This window comes from Mustela lutreola, chromosome 1, assembly GCF_030435805.1.
Source record: "Mustela lutreola isolate mMusLut2 chromosome 1, mMusLut2.pri, whole genome shotgun sequence".
NCBI classification, from domain to species: Eukaryota; Metazoa; Chordata; class Mammalia; order Carnivora; family Mustelidae; genus Mustela; species Mustela lutreola.
The window spans coordinates 277,123,542-277,147,951 of record NC_081290.1 but is presented as its reverse complement, the minus strand read 5'-3'; the positions used below and the strand labels follow the sequence as shown (position 1 = coordinate 277,147,951).

The window sequence follows — 24,410 nt, the reverse complement described above, 5'->3', positions numbered from 1 at the left end:
CAGTTTTGAAACGAATTTGGTTAGAGGAAGGCGGAGAGGCGAACGGACCAGGAGGCTGAGCGAGGATCAAGAGAGATGGAAACAGGCGCGGCTGCGGCCGGAGAGAGAGAACGGAGCGAAGATCCCAGGCCTGGGCGGAAAGGCGCGCGAGAGATGGTGAGCGGGGGGAGAAAGGAAGTGCCAGGAACCGGGGCGGTGGACCTCCCCCGACGCCGCCCCGCGGGTCAGGGCCCTTCCGGACGCGGCGGGGGGTGAGGGCGGGGCTGGGAGGGGCGGCGAGAGGCGCGAATCCAAAAGGCGCGGGGCGCGGGCGGCGCGGGAGTCCCAGCGAGGAGGCCTGCCGGGTAGGGCTCCGGGGCCGCGAGGCGCGGAGGCGGGAGGCCGGGGATCCCCGCTGCGCCCGGCCCGGGGGGGGGGGGGGCGCCCGCGTGCGGAGAGGGTGCGCGTGCAGGAGCAGGGGCGCGTGGGGCTGCGGGGGTGCGGATCTCGGGGCGCCCTTTCCATAGAGGGTCACGGAGGGTCCTGTTGGAGTTGGGTGTTTTCAGCTTTAGATTGGTCTGTGTCGTGGTGCACTAGCCCTTGTGACCTTGGGCAAGCCGACAACCTCCCGTGGACCTTTTATTCCCTTGTTGGTAACCTGGAGAAAACGAGACAGCTAACGTTGACAGGTGGTTGTGAGCCTGCGACGACCTCCGTGAAGTGTCCCCCCGGCCCCACGCCAGTCACCGCTGTTTCTATTTTTGTGGACAGTCTTCAGAATCAGGCTCCGTTTTTGCGTCCCCAGGTGCAGCCATTGTGGGCTGGAGAGGCTTTTTGCAGCTATTTCCAGCAGCTGGCCCCTTTCTGCACCTCTTCCAGAACCCTTCGTCCCCCTCGGTCTTTCCCGCAAGCCCCCTGTACCAAGCGGCCTCTGCTTGCTTTTTACAGGGTCCAGAGAATCGCCCACCGCTGTCTCTTACCCAGGCCGGCAAAAAGGCAGAACCGGAGCCTACTTGAACGGAAGGGCTTGGCGGAGGAATTTTCCAAAGGCCCAAAGGCCAGCCGTTGAAGCACTGGTGATCAGCCCCGGAGGCCCCGAGTGAGATTTGGGGACCGGCTCCACCTCAGGCCATGCCAAGCCAGGGTCTATCCCTCCGAGTGGCCACCCTGCTGACCGGGCTGCTGGAATGCCTTGGCTTTGCTGGAGTCCTCTTTGGCTGGGCATCGCTGGTGTTCGTCTTCAAAACAGAGCGTTACTTTGAGGAGCTATGTGAACCAGATGGCGCGCTGATGGGCAATCTTACGGGGCAGGCTGGTAAGGGACTCCTCTAGGAAAGCAGTCTGGTTCCCAGGCAGTGGGAAGGGGTGGGGGGGATTCTGCACCCCCCTCCACCTTGTGCCAGCTTTTCTGGGGTGAGAGGAAAGGACTGTCACTCTCCTGGTGTAGCAGGTGCCTGGAAGTACCAGCCCCTGAGGGCTAAGTAACCAGGGGCTGTCTTATTTCAGCTCCCTGAGGTCTCCCTTTCTCTCCTCCAGACTGCAAAGCCCAGGATGAGAAGTTCTCACTCATCTTCACCCTGGGATCCTTCATGAACAACTTCATGACATTCCCCGCCGGCTTCATCTTTGACAGGTTCAAGACCACCGTGGCTCGTCTCATAGCCATGTAAGTCCCAAAGGCCCGGGCCTGGGCACAGATGGGACAGAGGAATTCTTTTGGCAGCAGCCATGCTTGGGGGAGACACAGCTGGGCAACAGGGCCGCCCTGCCCAGCCCGGTCCCAGCAACTGTCAGAAACAGCCCAGGATGTGGACTGTTTAGATCCATTCTTTTCTCTGCACCCCTACTCCCCTTGCTTCTGCCCTGTTTTTCTTTTGTTCCTTGTGATTGTGTATTTGAATGGAGCTGGAGCCCAGGCCGATTTCCTTTGAGGGCTGGCTTGGTGCCTGGGTTAGAATAGCGGAAGTGAAAATTGTCACTCAGGGATCCTACCAGGCCTCACATCCAGGTCCATTACCATCTCACCCCCCCCCCCATGTCATCCCCCAGAGACCTAGTAAGGTCTCCTGCATACCCCTGATGGTGGGATCTCCTGACCCCCTGACTGGAGCAGAGAAGTGGGGGTTTCACAGAGGGGGAGGCACCTCATCTCACTCAGACAGGATATGCCACAGTAGCTGGCCAGCTTCAGCGATAAGCAGTGGCCTGCCAAGGCCTTAATAGACCTAGAGCAGGTGCCTCCTGGCAGATGTTTGGAACCTGAGTTATCAGACAGAGGGCCTGGAGGGCTGGCTGATAAAGCGTGTTCCTGCTCCTTAAGCCTCTGGGTGTGGAATGACTTGATCTCAGTCTGTCCTTGGCTCCCTGTCTCCTCCTCTTCTTCCCACCCCTTCCTTGGTCCCCTCCCTCGTCTCCAGCCTTAGCATGTTAGGGAAAACTCTGTCTGTCCTGTGTTTCTCTTTTACTTTCACATAGAACACATCAGTTCTGATACACCTGGTCACCACGTGTGTGGGTTTCTCCCCCACACCAAGCAATTCTTTGACATCGGCTGGATGTACTATAATGTAACTCCATTCTGACCCCATCTCCCTGGAGAGAGTGTCAGATCCTGCAGGTTTGGGGCTGTCCCACAAGACTGCCCCCTACTTCAGATGCCCATGGCAAGTTGGTGGGTCCCTGGGTTACCCATGTCTGTCTGGCTTGGCTGCAGATCCAAGGTTCCCATGACCTCTTTGGACTGGATTATTTGCTAGAACAGCTCACAGAACTCGGGGAAACATTGGTGTTTACCAGTTTATGAACGGATATGATAAACGATACAGATGAAAGCATACAGGTTCAGAAGCTCTCTGAGCCCCATCCTATTGGGATTTTGTGGAGTCTTCTTCATGTTGGCTTGATCAGTTATTAACCATTTCCAGCCCTTCTCCCCTCTCTATAGAAGTGCGGTGGCGGTGGGGGGGGGTGTTGCTGAAAAACGCCAGACTTTCAATCCTGACCAATGTTTGCTCTTTCTGGTGACCAGTCCCCATTTAGGAGCAATCCGGGATCCTACCAGAGTCACCCCACTGGAACAAAAAATGCTCTTGTGCTCTTATCATGGAAATTTACAAGGGTTTTGGGAGCCCTGTGTCAGGGACCCAGGACAAAGACCAAATATGTATTTCTTTGTGTAAGCCACAATATCACAGGGTAGCCCCTGGTCTTTGAACACCGATCCCTCATAGCAGAAACAATCGTAAAGGTTGAAAGGTCCTGGCCCATTAACAGAAACACATTCAGTCATTAATAACTATGCAGTCCATCATCAGACCATCTGAAAAGGTCTCCCAGGGCCACTTAAGCTCATGGGCTTCTGTTTGATCTTGTGAGGTTCCAAAAGCAGGAGTGATCTCAGCAATACATCCCTTCACCCTTCAGGCATCCAGTATAATTGAGGGAAGAGACAAGATCCTGTCTTGCCCTGAGCCTCTTTCCGAGTCTTCACACTCATTTCCCTCCTTATAGAAGCTGCTTATTCACCCCCTTATTTTCTGATTTTCGTTCTCTCCGTTGATACCAGTAACTGTTCTGCCTCTGGAAGGGATGTTAGGTTTGGCCACTGAGCCAGTCTGCAATACTCATGCAGCAAGTGTCTTCCTGTTCAGGTGAGGTGACGGAGGCCCAGAACCAAGCGGGCTCGCTGTCCCACCAGGCAAGATGGCTGCCTTCCCGGTTCCCTGTTCCAATTTTGGCAGATAGAGGGAAGGCACTTAGGAATTGGAACACAGTGGTTAAGAACACAGTTTTCTTGCTTAGGACTCATCTCTGCTTCCAGTCCTGGTATTATCAGCCTAGTCCTGTGACCCCAGCATGAAGAGGGGGCAAGGTTCGGCTAACCACAGTGCTAATAGGGAATCACTTCCCACTCAGACACCATGTCCGTTCCCTGTGTGAGAGAGACAGCCATTTCACAGACAGCCTGTTTGAACATATTTGTTCTCCCGTTTTCGTGCACCCTTCGAATGCCACAGTGACTTCCGTAGGACTGTGCCCCATCTGGCCAGGTTTCTAGTCCCCTCCTGTGTGACCGAATGGCAAGGCCATGGGCCACTGCCCCCAGCTCTGTAAGAACCCGAACATAGTGGTCTTTTCAGTGATAGGTCTCTTTCCTCTTTTGTAGGACAGCAGCATGAGGGTCATGCAGCCTGCTGAGCTGATCTGTTTTTACCTTTTTGGATCAGGGCAGTAGCCTTCCAAACAGGATGTGGTTGTCCATTCGCCTCGGCACACTGCCAGGGAGCTCTGTGTTGGCCAATGGAGGGTTCTTTGTAGGGCACCTTCCAAGAAGCAGTAGAGTCCAGCTGCTCTCCACACATTCCAGAGTCGGTCACGGGCGGGGAGAGGCTCCCTGGTAGTGGTTTCTCCTCCTCACATTCCCCAGACAACACGATCCTGTCTCACCATGGCTATTTTCAGTTTGGAATTCTTGCCATGGCCATCCCCATTGGAGCATTTCTCCGATATCATCCCAGACATCGTGGGTCTTTCATGTTTGAAGATCATTTTATGTACCTTGGCTATCGTGTGGATTCAATTAATGTCTGATAGCAAGATGATAAATGCCCCGGAAATGGAAATTCTCTTGTCCAAGCTCCCAGTGGTTGCTGCTGGGAGGTGCCCACAGGCTTTTGCCATAAGCCCCCTTGTGGGCTCCCCACAGGGTTACGGCACAGAGCATTCATCCCTGACTGGCACTCTGCCTTCTGTCCTACACCGTCAGGGCTCGGGCATTCTCACTGGTTCCCAGCTCACAGGTCCAGTTGACAGGACAGGAGGATTTAGGATTTAGACACCTTCTGTTCCAGAGCGCTGGCAGGGAAAAGCCTTCCCGGTCACACCCAGGGTCCAGCCCCAGGATCCAGTGTCAAGGAGACACAGCCCCTTCTCACAAAGCCTGTTCAAACATACCAGTTCTCCTATAAACATTTCCCTTTCTTCCAGGAACTCTGACTTTCCTTCCCGCAGCTTCCTTAGGACTTGTTCAGCAGGCGATTTCCAACATTAGGTGGGGAAATGCTCCCAGCCACACATAGTCTCTCATTGTGAAACATCGGGGAAAGGAGACACAACGTCTTTACAGAGAGCGTGTTTCAACACTGCAGCTTTCATAAACCTACCAACTCATAGGTTTATGTGCTCCTAGTCTAACTGAAGCCCATGGCCAGGCTTTACCAGCAGATTTTGATGCCTCAGTGGGTGAGGTTCCCCTTACCAGGGAGCCCTGGGAACTTCTCTTCTCTACCCCCTGCCTGTTTTGGCTCTTCTGTGCAAAAGGCTTTGGGGCCAAGATGAGGGGTAGAGTCAAGGGAGACTGGTCCTTTTGTGAGTCTGGAACCTGGTGAATCTGTCTAACGATTGCCCCCAGCAATTGCTGGTTGGGTTTCTTTCTTTCTTTTTTTTTAAGATTTTATTTATTTATTTGACAGAGAGAGATCACAAGCAGGCAGAGAGGCAGGCAGAGAGAGAGGAGGAAGCAGGCTCTCTGCTCTCTCTCTCTCGAGCCGATGCGGGGCTCGATCCCAGAACCCTGGGATCATGACCCGAGCCGAAGGCAGCGGCTTAGCCCACTGAACCACCCAGGCGCCCCACTGGTTGGGTTTCTCACTGTGACCTCTCTGTATTCTGGCTTTTAACGTTTTTCCAAATGGGAGCAAACAGACTGGACTTGTTTGCAGGCACTTTAATGCTGGGGGCTGGCAGGGGTCCCCCTGGCCCACCCAGCCTTTGGCAGTGCCTGTATTAACACCTTCTTTTTAACCCCAATAGCTGTCGGTTTCATTTATCCTACATTTCTATAACCATCTGGAGATTTCCACCCAGCGAAGATGATCCCACGACTCTCCTGTTTCCTCTTTGTTCTACTCCAATCAATATTTGCTTTACTCCCCTTATTTTTTTTTTTTAAGATTTTAATTGTTTATTTGAGAGAGAGAGATGAGGGGGGAAAAGGTCCGAGGGAGAAGCAGACTCCCTGCAGAGCTGGGAGCCCGATGTGGGACTCGATCCCGGGACTCCAGGATCACGACATGAGCCGAAGGCAGCCGTCCAGATTCCCCAATAGTCCCCTTATTCTTTTTTTTTTTTTTTTTTAATATTTATTTATTTAGTTAGTTATTTGTCAGACAGAGATCACAAGTAGGCAGAGAGGCAAGCAGAGAGAGAGAGGAAAGCAGGTTCCCTGCTGAGCAGAGAGCCCTATATGGGGCTCAATCCCAGGACCCTGGGATCATGACCTGAGCTGAAGGCAGAGGCTTTAACCCACTGAGCCACCCAGGTGCCCCGCCCCTTATTCTTAATAACCATGTAAAAATTTCTGCCCTACAGCCAGTCTCTCGATTCTCCCCTCTGCCAGTCCCCATTCTTTTGTTAATTAACCTAATATATTTATTAGCACCTAGAAGACCCAGGAAGGGAAACTGAGCCAGGGATACTGGTTTTTGCAGCAATGGCTTTATGGGGTGCCCATGTGAAAGGGGCCTCCTTCACCACAGCATTTACCACGACCTGGGCACAGGCCACCGTAAAGCCACGCCCACAGGGCTTGCATACAAAGCATGGGGGCTGCGCCATCTGGGATGTTCCTGGGACAGGACCTTACAGCGGCCCCTATCTGTGCCCCCAGGAATAACCTCCCGTGTGTGTGGATCCCGAGCGAGCTCTAGGTCCTGCGTTAACCCTGGACAGGCCCTTCCACTCTGCAGCATTCAAAACCCAAGACACCACAGCCCCCAATTTAGTCACATTCCCACTCCAACTCAGGAAATGTTCTCTGGGAAGTTGGAGATACCCATCCACAAAATGTAGCTGCAACTTCGCACAACAGTCCCCCGCCTGGATTCAGTTTTGTCATCCTCCCATACGGATGACCTTCTTGGGGACCAGAGGTCTTAGAGGGACTTTCGGTGACTCTGCATCATTTTTCCTTGGGGGTGACTTCGAGGCTAATGGCCAGACTCACACTGACCTGCATCTGACCCTGGTCTAGCATGCAGGGCTGATCTGGCACTCTCTTTTAATTTCATGTTAGCTATTATGGGTCACAGTAACCGGGCACTTATATTTCCAGCTTTTGCTTATTACTTTGCACTTCCTTTGCATCCCGTGAACCCGGTCCCCGGGAGCTGGATCTGTTTTTGAATTCCAAATGGGTAACTTCTCCCTTTAGTGACTGATTGCCGTGCGTGACCCGTGGCCTCCCAAGAGCCAGAGCTCTTCATCCCGCAACCCCCCCCCCCCCAAGTACATGTTTCTTTGAGCTTGGGCTGTTCTAGCAAATCCCACTTCACTGCCACCAACTCTATTGGAAAGTCCTACATATCTCCTCCTGCATTTCTCCTTGACTTTCAGCAGAAAAATTCCCTTCTGAGACATCCAGTCATGAGGTGGCTATGTGGATTCTCCCCACACCACATGATTCTTGGACACCAGCTGGGTGTCCTACAGTGTAACTCAGTTCTCACACCATCTCCCTGGAGAGCACTCAGATCCTACAGGTTAAGGGCCGGGTGCCATAAGACTGCCCCCTACTTCAAATGCCATCACCGGGGGTAGGTCCCCAGTTTACCTACAACCTCAGTCTGACGTGGCTAGAAACAAGAGGTTCCCATGACCTCTTTTCCCTTGGGTTGGACTGTTTTCTAGAACAACCACAGAACTCAAGGAAACATTTGCATATGTTTACCAGTTTGCTAAAGGGTATGATAAAGGATGCGGATAAAGAACCAGATGGGCAGATATGTAGGGTGAGGTCTGGGAAGGTCCCGGGCACAGGAAGTTTTGTGTTATCTTCCTGGCAGGTGGTTGTACACACCAGCCCAGAAGTTCTCCTGTAGGCTTGGTCACTTATTAACCATTTCCAGCCCCTTTCCTCTTTTTGCAGAAGTAGACAGGCAGGACCGAAAATTCCAAGTGTCTAATTATGGGTTGGTCTTTCTGGCGACCAGTTCCTGCCAGGAGCCATCCAGGAGCCCACCCAGAGTTACCCAATCAGAACAAAAATGCTCTTAGTGCTCTTGTCACTGAAAACTTTACAGGTGTTTTAAGAGCCCTGTGCCAGGTCCTGGGGACGGGGACTGGATGCATATTTCCTATTACAAATTAGAATATCACACTTAGCACTGCTTCTCTTACTCCAGGCCTTGTAGGATCCCCAAACTGCTATGAAATCCCTGTAACCTTGGGGTTGTGGTCCTGAAATCACAGTGCCCTAGAACTTCTTGATCAGTCCATTCATTTCCTTTTGTAGAAAAGGTTGCTGAGGCCCAGAGAAGGGCAGTGCCTTACCCAAGGTCACACAGCAAAGAGGAATTAGAACTCAGAAGTTTTGCCTTGGAGGCCGGGGGGCACTAATCCCGTTCTCCAAGGGATTTGGCTTTTGGGACCCCAAGTGGGAGGACCTTGGCTCTGTCTACTCTGTCCTTTGGACAACATTTCCCACCTCCCGTTGTGTGTTTCAGATTTCTCTACACCAGCGCCACACTCATCATAGCCTTCACCTCTGCAGGTGAGTGCCGTCTGGTGGGTGGGAGGGATCCAAGCTTGGGGGCACCTGGTAGGTGGGGCAGGTGCCGAAGGTGATGAGCGGGACACCCTGACCCCCACAGCTGTTCAGAGAACCACAGGCTTTGAGCTCAAGAGGCTCTTTGAGGGGGTTATTGCTGGTCTGTGAAACCAGTTTAGTCAACTGAGAAATGCGAAAAAATGAGGATAATGAAGAGATTGCTTCAGGGAGAATTTATTTGAAAGATTATATCCTTCCTTTTGTGTGTGTTAATGTGTTCTCTTCTTAAAAACGAAATGATAGGGCGCCTGGGTGGCTCAGTGGGGTGGGGCCTCTGCCTTCGGCTCAGGTCATGATCTCAGGGTCCTGGGATCAAGCCCTGCATCAGGAGGAGCTTCCCCTCTTCCCCTGCTCCCCACCCCCGCCTGCCTCTCTGCCTACTTGTGATCTCTTTCTCTGTCAAATAAATAAATAAAATCTTAAAAATAAAAAAAAACAAACAACAACAAACCAAAATGATAGTGTGAAGGAGGGTTATTTAAAAAAATAACCTTTGTTTAAAAAAAAAACCCTATATTTTAAAGAGTATCCTTATGTAACCTTTATTTTTAAAAAAAACCCATATTTAAAAAAAATCCTTATGTGGTAGGGCAAAAATTGACAGCCTTATTGTAATCAGAAGTTTTTGTTTGAAATTTTACTTGTTGATGAACAGAGAATACTCCCAAAGTCTGAGAATTTCAGGCTGGTTCATTCTCCTGTTCTCCCATCACGTGAAGGAGAAGCTGGATGGCAGAGAGATGTCTCGCCAAGACTTGTAGTGGGGAGCCCTCTTTCTGGTGTCTTGGTTATGCTGACCAAGTGTGGTGCCTGGCACGGAGGAGGCACTCCAGCTTTAAGGGACCAGGGAAGCACAATCCATGGCCGTTTCTTGCTTGGCTGTCACGGCACCCCATGAGATGGGAAGAGCCAGGACTGTTACTCCCATTTAATGGACGAGGGGACTGAGGGAGGGATTCAGAATCGAGCTCCAGTCCTGCGGTGAATTACAGGAAGCGCTCCGGGGCCGAATCCAGGCTTCTCCAACTGTATCCAGCATGAATGGAGGGGCTGCTTGGGGTTTAATGAGGGAAGGGAGCAGTGGTTTCACTCTGAGTCTTGCCTCTCGTGACGTCCAGACAACCAGGCCGGCCACCCAGGATCGCCTTTGGGCCCAGGAGACCTCCGATGGCTCCCTCTGCAGGGACATTTGGGGGAACCCTGACCACTATCTTAAGGTCCTCAAAGAATGCTAGCAGGCTGGCTAGAATTGGGGCCCTGCTCCCAGGATTGTTGGGAATTTGGGGCAGATGGGAGCCAGAGTTTGGGACCCCATGTTGCTGCCCTGACACTGCCCCCCTCTCTCTTCCAGGCTCAGCCCTGCTGCTTTTCCTGGCCATGCCCATGCTCACCGTGGGAGGGATCCTGTTTCTGATCACCAACCTGCAGGTGTGAGCTCGCCCTGACCACGGGCCCCTGGCTGGAGGTCAGGTTGCAGAGGGTTGGGGGAGGGAGACACGAGCTCTTCTGCATTGGCCACTTCCAGTGGGGCTGGCTCAAGCCAGGATGGTGGATCCCAGGATGGAGGCGGGTCTGGGTATCATGAGGGCCTGGCACGTGCCCCGGGGACTGGAAGAACCGGCTCAGGAAGAAGTAAGTGACTCCCGTGTTCTCTAGGTTGGGAACCTCTTTGGCAAACACCGCTCAACCATCATCACCCTCTACAATGGGGCATTTGACTCCTCCTCGGCAGTCTTCCTTGTCATCAAGGTAAAACATACCAGGGAGAAGCATGTATCACACGCTTCCGTGCGCCAGACGCCTGTCTTGTGAACCTCACATGGTTTCTTTCCGTCGACCCTCCTGTAGCCAGTAGACACGACACTTAATTTGAACTCGAGCCTGGACCTGTCTGGTTCTGGAGCCTCACGTGGTAGTGGTTAAACTCTTAACAGCTGTCTAGGATTTCGGGGGAGAGGCTGTGATGCCCTTGGGCTGGTGTTGGACAGAGGCTGGGAGACCCGTGGAAGGGGGTGTGGCACTTGTGAGCTTCTGGTTTGGAGAAGAACATGAGAAGTGGCCTGTGGGAGCAACATGGGCAGACACAGAGGCCTCTCCAACTCTCCCAAAGGCTGCTTTGGGGGGACTAGGGGGATGGGCTGTTCTAGTGCTGTTAGTGGCCCCTACCTGACTGCCTTTCTGCCTTCTTCATTGCTCATAATTCCATCTGGGCAGTGTGGTCCCCAGCCTAGAGGATGAATCCTGATTGACCTTAGCCAACGGGGGCAATCCCTTTTCCCCTGGTTAGTGATGGCTAGAGGTGGTCATACTATACAGAGTTTAGGGCATATTTTCCTTCCCTGGTGGAAGGTGAGAGCAGAACTGAAAGAAAGGCTTCCTTCTTGGTCCCCCTACCCACTTTTTCTTCTTGAATGTTGTGGTAGGAGGATGTGATGGCTGGAGTTGTGGCAGCCATGCTGTGATTATGAGGCCACCAGCTGGAGGACATTAAGGATGAGTGAGTGGAAGAAATCAGATAATATGGGTCCTCAACACCTCAAGCTGACCAATTTAGGACTTCCCTCCAGGCTTTGGTTAGGCCAGAGGCAGCTGGCACAGCCCATGGGCTATGGGGGAAGAGAAGAGGATCTCTGGACGTGACACTAGCTAGCCTAGTCCCATGAGCACCTTGGCATTGAGGGTCACCCAGACCGCCATGGGCACTTACTCAAGTCTCTCTAGCACGGGTACAAGAGCCAGTTTCCTGGTTCCCCTGGGCATGCTTCCTTTCTCTTTTGTCTCTTTAGAGTTGGAAGGAGAGAGAGCATCAGAGCAGGATCTGAGTTCTTAGTTTAATCTGACCTTGTTGCTGCTGACTCTGACCTTGAACAGTTCCTTGCACCTCTCTGAACCTCGCTTTGACCCTCTATAAAAGGAGGAGGTGGGCTAGCTCAGTGGTTTCCAAACTGAGTGAAGGAGCCCTGAGGGGTTATCTGTGGTGTTAGGTGGTCGCCAAGGAGCATGAGGGGGGAGATGACTGGGGCCACTTCCCACTGATGTGTTTTATAAGTTGAATTTTTGTGTGAAATTTTCTTTGAGAAAAAGGACTTTGCTGCTACTAAAAACAAAACAAAACAAAACAAAACCCGAAAAAGCAGTGGGCTCGCAGATTTCCGAGAGGGCACTTTAGGAGAGTCTCCAAGGCTGTGGGGATCGGTGACACGCCCCCCTCCCCAACTCTGGTCGAGCCTCGGGGTGAGGGTGAGTCTCTGTGTGCGTCAGGTGTCCCTGATCAGCATTCAAGAGCCTGTGACAGGCTGGGGTTCCAGCCTCTGCTGCCTACACTGACTCTTCCGTTTGGTAAAACACAGAACATAAAATTGCCTCTCTTAACCGTTCTTAAGTATACAGTTTAGGGACATTAAGTTCATTTATATTGTGTAACCATGACCCCTCTTCATCTCCATAACTCTTTGCAACCTTGCAAAACTGAAACTCTGTGCCCATTAAACAGTGACTTCCTGTCCACCCCCTCCAGCCCCCGACAAGCACATTCTCTTTTCTGAGTCTGTGACTTGGACAGCTCTGGGCCCCTCCTGGACGTGGAAGCATGTCGTCCTTTTGTGACTGGCTTATCTCCTTCAGCATGGTGTCCTCGAGTTCGTGCTGTGGCCTGTGTCGGGACTTTTCAGGGGTGAATGCTGTCCCGTCATATGTGCAGGCCACAGTTCCTTTGCCCGTTTATCTGCAAATGGACACTGGCCTTGCTCCTGCTGTTTGGATGTTGTGAACAGTGTTGCCATGAACTTGGCTGTGATGCTGACTGTCTTCCTCTTTCTTCTGCAGCTGCTTTATGAGCAGGGGATCAGCCTCAGGGCCTCCTTCATCTTCCTCTCTGTCTGCAGTGCCTGGCATGTTGTGCGTACTTTCCTCCTGATGCCCCGAGGCCACATCCCCTACCCACTGCCCCCCAACTACCGCTACGGGTAAGCACTGTGGTCTGGTGGTCATGGGCCCGAGCCCTCTGCCTGACCTGAGGTGGGAAGCCAGGCATGGGACAGATGGGCTAGTGGGATGTAGGACAGCAACGCTGGGCCAGGCCTCCATCAGCTAGCAGTCGCTGCGTAACAAGCTACTCCCAAGCTCAGTCGTGTTAACCATTGAGCACTTACTGTTTTTCGTGAGTCTGGGTAGCCAGCTAGTTCTGCTGATCAGAGCTGGGCCTGGATGGTGTCGGTAGGGCTTGCTCAGGCGGCTGGTCATCTGTTGGGCTAGCTGGGGTGGCAGTGAGGATGGCCTCAATCACACGGGGTTGTCTGACAGTCCTTTGGGCTGACAAAGATCTGGGTCACGTGGCTCTCCTTCTTCATCAGGCTAGTGCCAGGTTCCAAGAAACTGTGCAGATGTGCACAGAATTTCTCAGAACTGGCCCAGCATCACTTCTGCTCCCTTGGGTTGGTAGAAGCAGCTCCTGGGGCCAGCCCAGACACAGGGGCTGGGGACCCCGTTGAGCGGCGAAGACCCATTGCAGAGGTTGGAGAACAGGGGAGGAGAAGACATGTGACCGGTTCTGCAGGCAGCAGCATAGGTGCTGGGGGAGGCATGGATTTATTGTTCCCTTACTGTTTGCCTGGTGCCTTCTGTTTGCATGGCATGATAATCCTCTCAGATAAATATCCTTATTTCTGTTTTCCAAATGAGGGAATAAGAGGCTCAGAAGAGCTAAGTGCGAGCCATGGTTCCACAGCGAGAAGGAGGCAGTGCTGGGATTCAGACCCCGGCCTGGCCCGCTCTCCCACATTTCCAGTGGATCCCAGAATTTGCTGCAAGTTAAAATCACTGGAGATCTTTTTTTTTTTTTTTAAGATTTTATTTATTTATTTGACAGGCAGAGATCACAAGTAGGCAGAGAGGCAGACAGAGAGAGAGGGGGAAGCAGGTTCCCTGCTGAGCAAGGAGTCTGATGCGGGGCTCAATCCCAGGACCCTGGGATCATGACCTGAGCTGAAGGCAGAGGCTTAACCCACTGAGCCACCCAGGGGCCCCAATCATTAGACATCTTTAAAAAATATGGAGGCCTGGGGGGTGCATGGGTGGCTCACTGGGTTGAGCATCTGACTCTTGATTTGGGCTTGGGTCATGAACTTGGGGTCGTGAGATTGAACCCTGTGTCGGGCTCCCCACTCAGTGGGGCCTCTGCTTCTCTCTCTCTCTCCTCTTCCTCAGCCTTTCCCCGTTGGTGCTCGCTTTCTCTCTCTAAAACAAATAAATAAATCTGAAAAAAAAAAAAAAAGAATACAGAATCCTGGCTCCCATGCCTAAACATTTAGATTTAACTGGTCTGGGCAGGAGGGCTGCTGGAAGGTGTGTCCAAAGCATGATGAACTTTGGGAGCCCCTGCACTGTTCCCTGCGGCCTGACTCTCAGGCTCCGCTCACAGTCCTTGGGTTGGGCTGGGGGCTCCTGTGTCCGCAGCCTGTGCTCCGGGAATGACACCACCGAGGGGGAGAAGAACGCAGCTGAGTCCGACAAGGTAGAAATGCAGTCGAATGAGTTCCTTCCAGCAAAGGAAGGTGAGTCCTGCTGGCTGACTCTCTGCCCTTCAGGCCCTGCCTTTGCCCTGCGGCCGGCCTGGTTCTCTGCCTCCGGAGCCGCCCCGGGGACACAGCAGCATCAGGAAAGGTCCATCAGAGGACCTGTAGGGGCTTCTCAATGCCTGCCTCAACCCCTCTTACAGAGGGTCCACAGAGGGGCCCAGCTTCTGGGTCTTCTGTCTCTGTCCCTCTTTTCTCTCCCCTCGGCTCCTCATACCTCTGTCCTGCTCCCTGACTCCTCTCCCTGCTCCATCTGCTCTGGGTTTTTGGTTACAAACATCACAGACTGCTGCTGGCAAGGTAAAAGCAAGAACAGGATTCTGGGATGCTCACAAACCCAAGGGAAACATCAACTTGCCAGGCTCTGGGAAGAGGAGCACCCAGATGCCTCTGGGGACCCCCAGACTAAAATCATGGCCGGTTAGCCCTGGAACAGGGCAGCTCACTCAGAGTCCTACCTGGACCTTGAGGACTGAGGCAGGGCCCCGTTTCGAGAACAGACTCAGGATCCCCGTACCGAAAGCAGGGGAAGGGTCGTGGGGCTGCTGAGACACTCCCTTCCCCTTGAATGTCCACGTTCTCTTCTTGTCTTTCTCGTCACCACGCCGGCTGAGAAAGTGCTGGTACAGGGAGTGTCATTGAGTCCAAGCTGTGAAAGGGAGACCGGGGTTCAGCGGGACAGAGGAGGGCGTGCGTGGGTCACTGCGGTGGGGGCTGGACAACGAAGATATCCAGGTGGGATGAGCCGGCTGCAGGCCGCGCGGGGAACATCCCGGCTGTGGTCTGGGAGGAAGAGGAGGTGAGCTCGCTCCTTAGCCAGGCCTGCGCGCCCCGCTCCCCTGCTTTCTCATAATCCATGCCCACATCCTTCTATCCTGTCAGAGACACTAGAACCTGGCAAGCAGCAGGAGTCCCGCTCTTTCTGGCGCCACGCACTCTCTCAGCGCTTTGTCTGCCACCTGCTGTGGCTGTCCGTGATACAGCTGTGGCACTACCTCTTCATCGGCACCCTCAACTCGCTGCTCACCAACCTGGCGGGAGGCAACAGAGTGCTAGGTACGTGGTGGGGGTGGGGGGGCGGCCCACCTGTGCGCCCAGCTGGGGACTCGGATCCTGGAGGCCAGGGTGCTGCGCTCAGCAGGGGTGCGTGCTCCAAGCAGGGGTGCAGGGAGGAGGGACAGGCAGGGTGGGGGCAGGCTGGGAGAGAGTCCTCTCCTGTGAGGCAGTGCTGGAAACGCCTTACCACCGAGGCCCTCTCTGCCCTCTGCAGTCAGCACCTACACAAATGCCTTCGCCATCACTCAGTTCTTTGGGGTGCTGTGTGCCCCCTGGAACGGCCTGCTCATGGACCAGCTCAAGCAGAAGTACCAGAAGGAAGCCAAAGACAAAGGTGAGGCCTGGGCTGCAGCGGGTCGGGGAACCAGGAAGGGAGGAGTCTTCATGCATGGCCAGAGCTACCTTCTCCTGTGTTCTCAATCTTTTTCTGGCATCCGTCCGTCCGTCCGTCCATCCATCCCTCCATCCACTAGTCGCGGAGGGTCCGTCAGTGCCAATCATTCCAGATTCCACCATGGACCAGACAGATAGGTCCTCGTTCTCAGGCCGTCCTCAGTCTAGAGAATGAAGGGTGAGGAATCAGATGTCGCCAGCCACGAAGTCGGCTCACAGGGGGCGGTAGGGACACAAAGAAGGGCACCTAGCCTATTCTGCGTGAGGGTGGACTTGCAGTCCCGGAAGGCTTCCAGGAGGAAGTGGCTTCTCAGTCGAGGTCTGAAGGGTGAGCAAGAAGTGAGGAGATGAAGAGGAAGGCCCTGGGAGAGCAGCCCAGGAATACAGTGGGGTCAAGGTGATGAAGAGAAAGCAAAATATTGAAGAATCCCAGAGAGGAATACCCTTGCTGGGGTATTTTACAACAAATCACAGGTATCAGATCACTTCGTCTGTAAACACTTCTGTCTGTGTCTCTCACAAATAAGGCCCTTTCTATTGAAACATCACCATAATATCATTACCCTTAAAAAAAAAACCTCAGTAATTCTTTAATGCCTTCTAACACGCAGTCCTGTTCTGATTTCCCAAAGGGTCTCAGATACGCCTTTTTATGGTTTGTTCATGTTAGGGTGCACGCAGGGTCCACGCCATACATTTGGTTGATGTGTCCCTACTCCCTTCTGTTTCAGTCTGGGCGTCCCCTCCCCTCCCCCCCATCTTTTGTTTTTCTGGCTGTTTGTTGGAGAAACTGGGTCATTTGTTCTATCACATTTCCTCCAGATTGGATTTGGCATCTTTTGGTATCATTGAAAAATGCTTAGCTGATTGGATATTTCCTGTAAACAGGCGCACTGGAGGCTTAAGGAGATGCCGTTGAGTATTTTTTGGCGAGCAGGCTTGGGAGGCGGAGCTGCGGGCTTCCTCGGGCTCTTGGCGGCAGGGCCCCCGGTCCCAACTGTCCCTGTTCTTACGATGTTAGGATTGATCGGTGGGTCCAGACGTTGTCAGTCTGATGCACCCAGGACAGAGTTTCCCATCAGCTGCACGGGTAATGATTTTAGTAGCTACGGGTGATCGCTGCCGGGATCCATTATTTTATTAGGATTGCAAAATGGAGATCTTCTATTTCCGTCTTTCCTTCTGCTTTTGGCTGCTACAGTTCCTCTAGAAGGACAAGCTTTCCCCTATTGACTGCTTCGTCCTCTGAAATAAGCGCTCAGGGGGCGCCTGGGTGGCTCAGTGGGTTAAGCCTCTGCCTTCGGCTCAGGTCATGATCTCAGGGTCCTGGGATCGAGCCCGGCATCGGGCTCTCTGCTCAGCAGGGAGCCTGCTTCCCCCCTCTCTCTCTCTCTGCCTGCCTCTCTGCCTACTTGTGATCTCTGTCTGTCAAATAAATAAAATCTTAAAAAAAAAAAAAAAAGATTGAAATAAGCGCTCGGTTCTTCCTTCACGTACCAGTTCCAGAATAACGGCTTGGTGCCCTAGCAAGCTCCAGGGGGATGACTTGCCATTTCTCCTTTATTTAGCTGATTTCCTTTTAAATGTCACTTCTTTTTTTTTTTTTAATTATTATTATTACTGCTATTTTTAAAAGATTTATTTATTTATCTTAGAGGGGGGAGAGTGCATGAATGTGGCGGGTAGAGGGAAAGAAAAAGAGAGTCTCATGCAAACGCCACACAGAGCGCGGAGCCTGATGCGGGGGCTCGATCTCACGACCTGAGCTGAAACCAAGAATTGAATGCTTCACGAAAGGGGCCACCCAGGCATCCCCTAATGCCATTTCCATTTTAAAGCCTCATTTTAAATATATTTGAGGCGTTCCAGTCCGTGTCAGTCACGATGATTCTGTATGCTCCGATCAGTCCGACTTTGGCTGTTGGGTATGTCACCAACCCAGAACCAGCCAACCCAGAACCAGGGTCCTTGAACACGACGTTCCCAGCTGTAGAGAGCGTCTTACTCTCGGGCCCAGTGAGACAGCCAGGCCTGTTTCACGGGGTGCGTTTCCTGCCCCGGGCCTGAAACAGCCATTTCCTCAAGCCTTCCTGGGTCCCTTTAAGTGGGAAACGGTATTTAAAGCCTGCAGTCCGGCTGCTTGGGCTTCCCGTTCTGCTGGGTCATCTGTGTTTTTAGGCCTTGGACAGAAAGGTAAGACGTACTGATATTTTAACTCATAGCTTACTTTGATTTTACTCTTGATTTTATATCTGCGTCTTTTCCTCTGAAGGTCATAGCTCCTAACGATGCTACAAATGTGTAGTGTCTGTGGGTCTGCTGTGCTGTCCACTATGCACACATGCCCACATAGAGCATTTTAAAAATGTATTTTATGCATCACGCTTGGCTCCGCAGTATCTGTGTTATTCGTACCAATACACCTGCTGATGCCACCGCCCCTCCTCCCCTCTCCCTTCCTCCGTCCCCCCTGCTGGCTCTCAGTCCCCGTGGTGGCATCACAGTGATGTGGAGGGAGCCTGGCCCAGGTGGTGGCCGGTCGGGGGCTGTTTGCTGTCGGGAGCTCTCACCCTCATGTGGCATGGCATGCCTGGCTGTGGGACAGAGGGGGCCAGAGCACGTGGCCCCTGCTGGAAGGCCACTGACACGATCCAGGCATGTGCTGTTGGAGACCTGCAGCAGGCTGAGGCACTGGGGAAGAGAGCAGTGGATGCATCTGAATGGCATTTAGGGGGCGAATGATCAGGGCTCTCGGCTGCATCAGCGATGAACAGGTGGGCGGGAGTTTCTGCCTGCACAGTGGGTGGGCGGTGGCTCTGCCCCTCCTCACCTCTATGTGCCCTGTCCCTGCCCTCCTCCGTGCTTGCCTCCACGAAGCCTCTTCCCTTTCAACCAGGGTCCTCGGCCATGACAGTGGCCCTGCGCTCCGCGGTGCCTTCTCTGGCCCTGACGTCTCTCCTGTGCCTGGGCTTTGCCGTCTGTGCCTCGGTGCCCATCCTGCCCCTCCAGTATGTCACCTTCATCCTGCAAGTGATCAGCCGCTCCTTCCTGTACGGGGGCAACGCCGCCTTCCTCACCCTCGCGTAAGTGGGCTTGGGCTGCGTTACCCTACAGGGGCCGTGCTGGCACAATGGGAGGTGTGCCGGAGGGAAAGAAGCCAGGATGGACCTGGGGGAGGTCCGGTGAGGGAGGCGGTATCTGGGAGCAGGTGTAGAGGGTGAGGTAGAGCTAGGGGCTGGTGGGAGGGATAGAGCGTTCATGAACTTAAACCTTCAGATCAGCTCTCCTTTCTGCCTCTCATCTACCTGGTGAACTCCTATTCACCCTCCAAGGCCCATTTCTGGTTAATTCAGGGAAGAGTGAGGAAAAGAGTGTCTTATTCTCCACCCCCTTGGCGCTCTGTTCTTGCTTCCTTCGCTAGCACAAAGGGATGTTTGTGTGTCTGTCTTTCCCTTGAGACCTCTCCAGGCACAGCCTGTGTCTGGGTCCCCAAATAATGACTTTTCTGTGTTCTGTGGCTTGAGTCAAGGTGAAGGGGGGAAGGGCTATGTGGGCACGGGAGGGTGAAGCCAGGCCTAGGACAGGGGACTTGGGAGCAAGTGGCTGACCCAGGCTCACCACGGCCAGGCTCCTCCTTGGAGGGAAGGTCCTGGGAGCTCACTGGTGCCCGGTCTGTCTCTTTCTCCAGTTTCCCTTCAGAGCACTTTGGGAAGCTCTTTGGGCTGGTGATGGCCTTATCAGCCATTGTGTCTCTGCTCCAGTTCCCTATCTTCACCTTCATCAAAGGCCCCCTCCAGAATGACCCGCTCTACGTGAGTACTAGGGGTGGGGAGGTGTGGCCCTGGCCTTAGACCAGCAAGGACATCCAGGTTGGGACACCTCAGTGGGGCCCCAGCAGGGGGCGCCCCAAATCTGTCTGAGATGGTTCCTGCAGGACTCTTTCTGCAGAGGGCTACATCCTTGGTTTTCTTTCAAACTGGAGTGGCAGAGTACCCTGTCCTACGTCAGGGGTCCCTGAAACCACAAGACTAACGTGACATGGCTTCTAAGAGGGTCCATATCATTGGAAATATGGGGAGAAAATATTTTTTATGTGTGGGGAGACACATAGACATATTCTGGAGGAGAATGTAAAATTCTTACTGATTCCAAGTAAAAACCCAAGATTTTAGAGATATTTCCTGCTTGTGGTGACTGTGGGCTGAGCCCGGCTCTGGCTCTGGGGCAGCACTAGGCATTGGTTGGTTCCCACTGTTGGTCCAAGGGGCTGGAGCTCTGTAATCTCACCCCTGCATCCCCACACCGGAGGGGGGTATGTGCTTGTGGGCCCAGCCCTGGGAGGAGGGGTGGGCATGGTTCTCCACCTTTTGGTAGAATGAAGACCTAGGTTCAGTGGTTGGGGTTCTGTGATTTCCATATTCAGAAGCACGTAGCTAAGGAGCAGAAGTTTTTTGACTTTGAATTCAGTATTCTGACCAGTGTACAGCTCTCTTAGCCTCATCTAAAAAAAGATCAGCGATGTGTAGAGCAGGAGTTTAAGTCAGTCATTGGGAGACACACACAGAACTGAACTAAAAACCGGGGAGAATTTCTTGGTTGTGGTGTCAGACAATTCCAACTGTATTCAGGAGACTCGTGTTCTAGTGACTGTCCCCAGCTTCCTGTGTGACCTTGAGCAGGTCATTGAGTGCTCTTGAGACCTGTGTTTCTTCTTCATCTGTGACATGGGCACACGATTCCTCCCCTACTCTGCTCCACAGGGTAGAGTGAAAAATGACTGAAGGCTTTCCCTGGGGCCCCGTAGTGTCTGAGGAGAATGGGGAGGCTGCACCCGGTGAAATTCTGGTCCCTTTGGTGGTGGTGGCTGCCGCTCAGAGTGCTAGACCTCACCTGCCCCCTCTCCCCTCCCTGCTTCCTGCCAGGTGAATGTGATGCTGGTGCTTGCTACTGTGTTGACGTTCATCCACCCCTTCATGGTGTACTGGGAGTGTCGGCAGGAAAAGAGCTCTCTTGCAGCTGCCTAGCTTGGAAACTGTCGCTCCTCAGCCCTGACAATGCTCTGTTAATCTTTCCCCACCTTTGAGGACCCTGTGTCCAGGAGCACTTGACCTGCCCAGGCTACTTATATTAATTAGCCATTATTATTATGATTATTTTTTAAAGACATATTTAGCTGCTAGCAGACACCGGGATTTGCAGACCGTCCATTGTCACACTGATTGCTGTCCTATAGGCCTAGAGCCAAGGCCCATGGTGGCTCCTGGTTTTGGAGCAGGAAGCGCATGACTTTGGTAGACACTTGGTCTGGGGTGGGGGGAGTGATGGGATGAGGGAGAAAGGGTGTCACCTGCTTCTTTGGACCTCTTTGGCTGTGAAGCCTGTGTGTGCCGAGACCTTCACGCCAGGTAAGCCTCTGGGTGGAGAGTGAGCTGGTCGTGGCCTTGGCCATCACGCCTGGCACTTAGAGGTGGGTCCCTCTGTGTTTGGGCATCATATAAAACATTTCTCTGGGGAGTAATCTTATAGAGAAATAAAACCTCTCTGCTGAAGGCAACTCCCAGTGTGGCTTTCTAGGGTTTGGGCTGGAGTGTGAGTGTGCGTGCGTGTGTGCATGTGCGTGTGTATGCTTGCTTGTGGGTCCCTGAGGGTGCTCCCGCCTGGGAGACTGGACACAGGAGTGGAGCATGGGGATCTGGCTACAGCGCCCTGGACCCAGTAGTGGGGCAGACGCCCTCACCTGGTCCCTAGGGTCCCTCCATTCCTTCCGGTGCCTCCTCTTCCTCCCCATCCCCCAGCACACCACACCTCCAGCTGAGAGCCCCCCGTGGGATCAGAAGGCCCCCCTGAGTCTCCGTGCTGCCGCTCAGCAGCTGGGCAGGTCCTGTAACCCCTGTGAATCACAATTTCCTCACCTGCAAAGTGTAGCTCATCATTTCTGTCCCTGAGAGCAGTTGTGAGGAATTAAAGTAATTGCTGCTAAAAATAAATAAAAATAAAAAAACAAATTGCTGCTGCCTAGCACCTGGTGGGAATACATGAGCATTTGTTCCTTTTTGTACTCATGACCAGAAAGGAGAGGGGTGGCAAGCGGGGAGAAGGTGACAGGCTGGGGAGGAAAGAGGGGAGGTGGGCGAGGTGGGAGAATTTGGAACATACACCGCCCAGCCCAGCCGGGAGAGGAGAGGGGCTGGCCGGCTGATTGATTGATTGAGTGCTTCTTTCGGTCATTCATTCATTCCATACATGTTTATTGAGCCGCTGCGGGGCATCAGGTCCCGTCCTACGTGCTGGAGGTACAAAGATGCACGGACGTCTGAAGCACAGGCGTCTGAAGCTTCAGACTGCGGAAGGATCATCTCCGGGGCCTGGGAACCTGGGTCTGAACACCAGACACCAGAGTATTCACGGATGATGGCTTTTACCTTGTTATCTTGCTCCAAGCCTCCAGTGGCTTCCTGCTGCCCACAGGACACCGCTCATACGCCAGCCTGGCGTGCAGGCTCTCACAGTGTGATTCCAACCTCTCCACTACTTTTCCCAGCCTGCATTTAGGAGGACAGAACTCATCCCTGTGGACCCAGGTTCCTGATCTCTGGGTCGATGAGCACACCCATTCCCCAGCATAGGCTTGCCTCTGCCAGGGCCGTCTGCCTAGTCCCCAGGGGTCCTGCTCAAAATATTGTCTCCTCTAAAAATCCTTCCTTGGGCTCTCCAGCAGCCCTGCATTTCCAGCCCTGGGTCCTACCCTTCCCGGGGACCAGCACCTGTCTCCTTGCATGATGACATCTCATCACCAGGGCAATGAGCCCCACGAGGCGGCCCCCCAGCTCGGTGACTAATGCGTGCTGGGCCCCCCCACATGGTGCCTGCTAGGGCTCCTTCAATGAACCATCCCTAAGGAGAGGATTCTTTCTTTTTCTGGCCACAGAGCCAACTAGAAGGAGAGAGCAGAGCACACGGGGGTAGGGGACAACTGCGGTGCAATGAGAAGAACATGGATGGGGGTGGGGGCGAGGCCAACCCATCTTTGATTCCTGCTCTGTCACCAGTGCAACCTTGGAGGGGCCACTTCACCTCGATGTCTTGGTTTCTTCATCAGGTGACGGGAGAAACAGCCTTGCCTCCCCCGGGGCTGTTGTAAGGGTTAGAACTTGGGTCAAGCGCCTGTAGCATATGGCAGGTGCCCAAGGATCACTGCTATCATTACAGGAGATATATTAAATTTGAGAAGGATGCCTGGTGTCCACCCCTGGTGAAGGATAAATAAAATGTGGTGGCCTATAATGGAATATTGCTCGTCATTAAAAAGGAATGAAACGGAAACACGCTTCAGCCATAAGGACGTTATGCTGGGTGGAAGAGCCAGTCCCAGGAGACAGACAGCATGACTCTGTTGTGAAATGTCCAGAACAGGCAAATCTGTAGAGGCAGAAAGTGGGTTGGGGGTTAGGGTTAGGGCTGGGGGAGGAGAAGGGACTGCCGAAGGCTGAAGGGGCTCTTCTCAGGGAGACGACAGTTTTCTAAAGCTGGTAGGGGTGATACAGCTCTGAATGTCCTGAAAGCCATTGAATTGTACACTTTAAGTAGGTGATTTATATCGTAGGTGTATTATATCACAAGCTGTTATTAAAAAAAATAAAAATAAAAAGGTGTCTGGATTCCCAGGAAGTGCAGAGAACACTTCTATCCAGAGAGAGTCAGAGATAATGTCTGGGGAAAATGAGTAAGCTAGAGAAGGAGCCCAAGGGCACAGCCTCATATTTCTGTTGTGGGAGCCACCTTCCTGCACCTGCTTCCTCAAAGGGGACCAACCGCCCTTTCAAACGAAGAAAGGAGCAACGCAGTGCTTTCGCAAGTTTTGGTTTGGCTCGGCAACGGGCTCCAAGAGCAGCCTCTCTCTCTGGCTCCCAGCTTCAGGGTTAAGGGGCTGATGCAAATCTGCCCCCCGCCTCGGCCGTGGCGCCGAGCCTGGGACAGAGGGCTCTTCTGTTAGGAAAACACCTGCCCTGTAAAGAGCAGGGGAAGGCACGGACTGGGAAGTTGGGGTGACAGTCTTCCTTCACCAGCCCTATTTTACAAACAAGGAGCCTCAGGCTCCAAGTGGGCCATCCCGTCCAAGGTCATTCAAAGGAGCACGTTGTGGAGTAGGTAATTAAATCTGGGGGAGCCTGGTGGTGGGTATTATGGAGGGCACATACCGTATGGAGCACTGGGTGTGGCACATAGACAATGAATTTTGGAACTCTGAAAAAAAAAATTAAAAAAATCGATCTGACACGTAGGTCCTGTTCCTTTTAGACTTTGCCGTTTCTTTATGTTCGTTCTTGCGTAGGAAACGTATTGTGGTTGTGAAACAGATCAGAATACACAGTGCTTGAGAAAGAGGTGTTGTTAATGGCATTGCTCAGAAATGGCCACGGTGAACTTGTTGGCCTGTTTCCGACTGTGTACGCATGGTCATTGAAATAAGCCCTTCTTTATGTCATCAGATAGTTGACCAAAACGCCATTGTGCACGGCTGCTTAAACCCCATCTTCTGGCTGTGTTCCCCCTCAGTTATCCCCCAACCACCCAACCCTTGAACACATCTTGGAATGTTATGCCCCACTCTGTCCCTCTCTGCTGCCTGAGCTGGGGGTCCCAGATGACAGTGAGCCTTGAGAGCAGCCTAGGCCAGTGGGTGGGGACTGGAGGTAGAAGAGAACTCGGGGCCAGATGTCATCGACAGAGCCACCTTGAGAGTTTCTAAGGAGTGACGTGGCATCCAGGAACCATTGTCCATTAACCTGGTTCCAACTGTTCTT

The 24,410-nt window shown here is 53.1% G+C and overlaps 1 protein-coding gene across 1 annotated transcript; it reads left to right on the top strand.

Moving 5' to 3' along the window:
* The first annotated feature begins 239 nt into the window (after nt 1-239).
* SLC43A3 (solute carrier family 43 member 3) lies at nt 240-21,160 on the top strand. Its single transcript, XM_059142622.1, has 13 exons — nt 240-344; nt 928-1,294; nt 1,516-1,645; nt 8,481-8,527; nt 9,936-10,012; nt 10,241-10,333; nt 12,410-12,549; nt 14,039-14,136; nt 15,040-15,213; nt 15,428-15,547; nt 18,503-18,689; nt 19,295-19,418; nt 20,529-21,160. Exons 2-13 carry the CDS (start codon nt 1,111-1,113, stop codon nt 20,628-20,630), a joined length of 1,476 nt encoding a protein of 491 aa, XP_058998605.1. The 5' UTR covers nt 240-344; nt 928-1,110; the 3' UTR covers nt 20,631-21,160.
* The last annotated feature ends 3,250 nt before the right edge of the window (nt 21,161-24,410 follow it).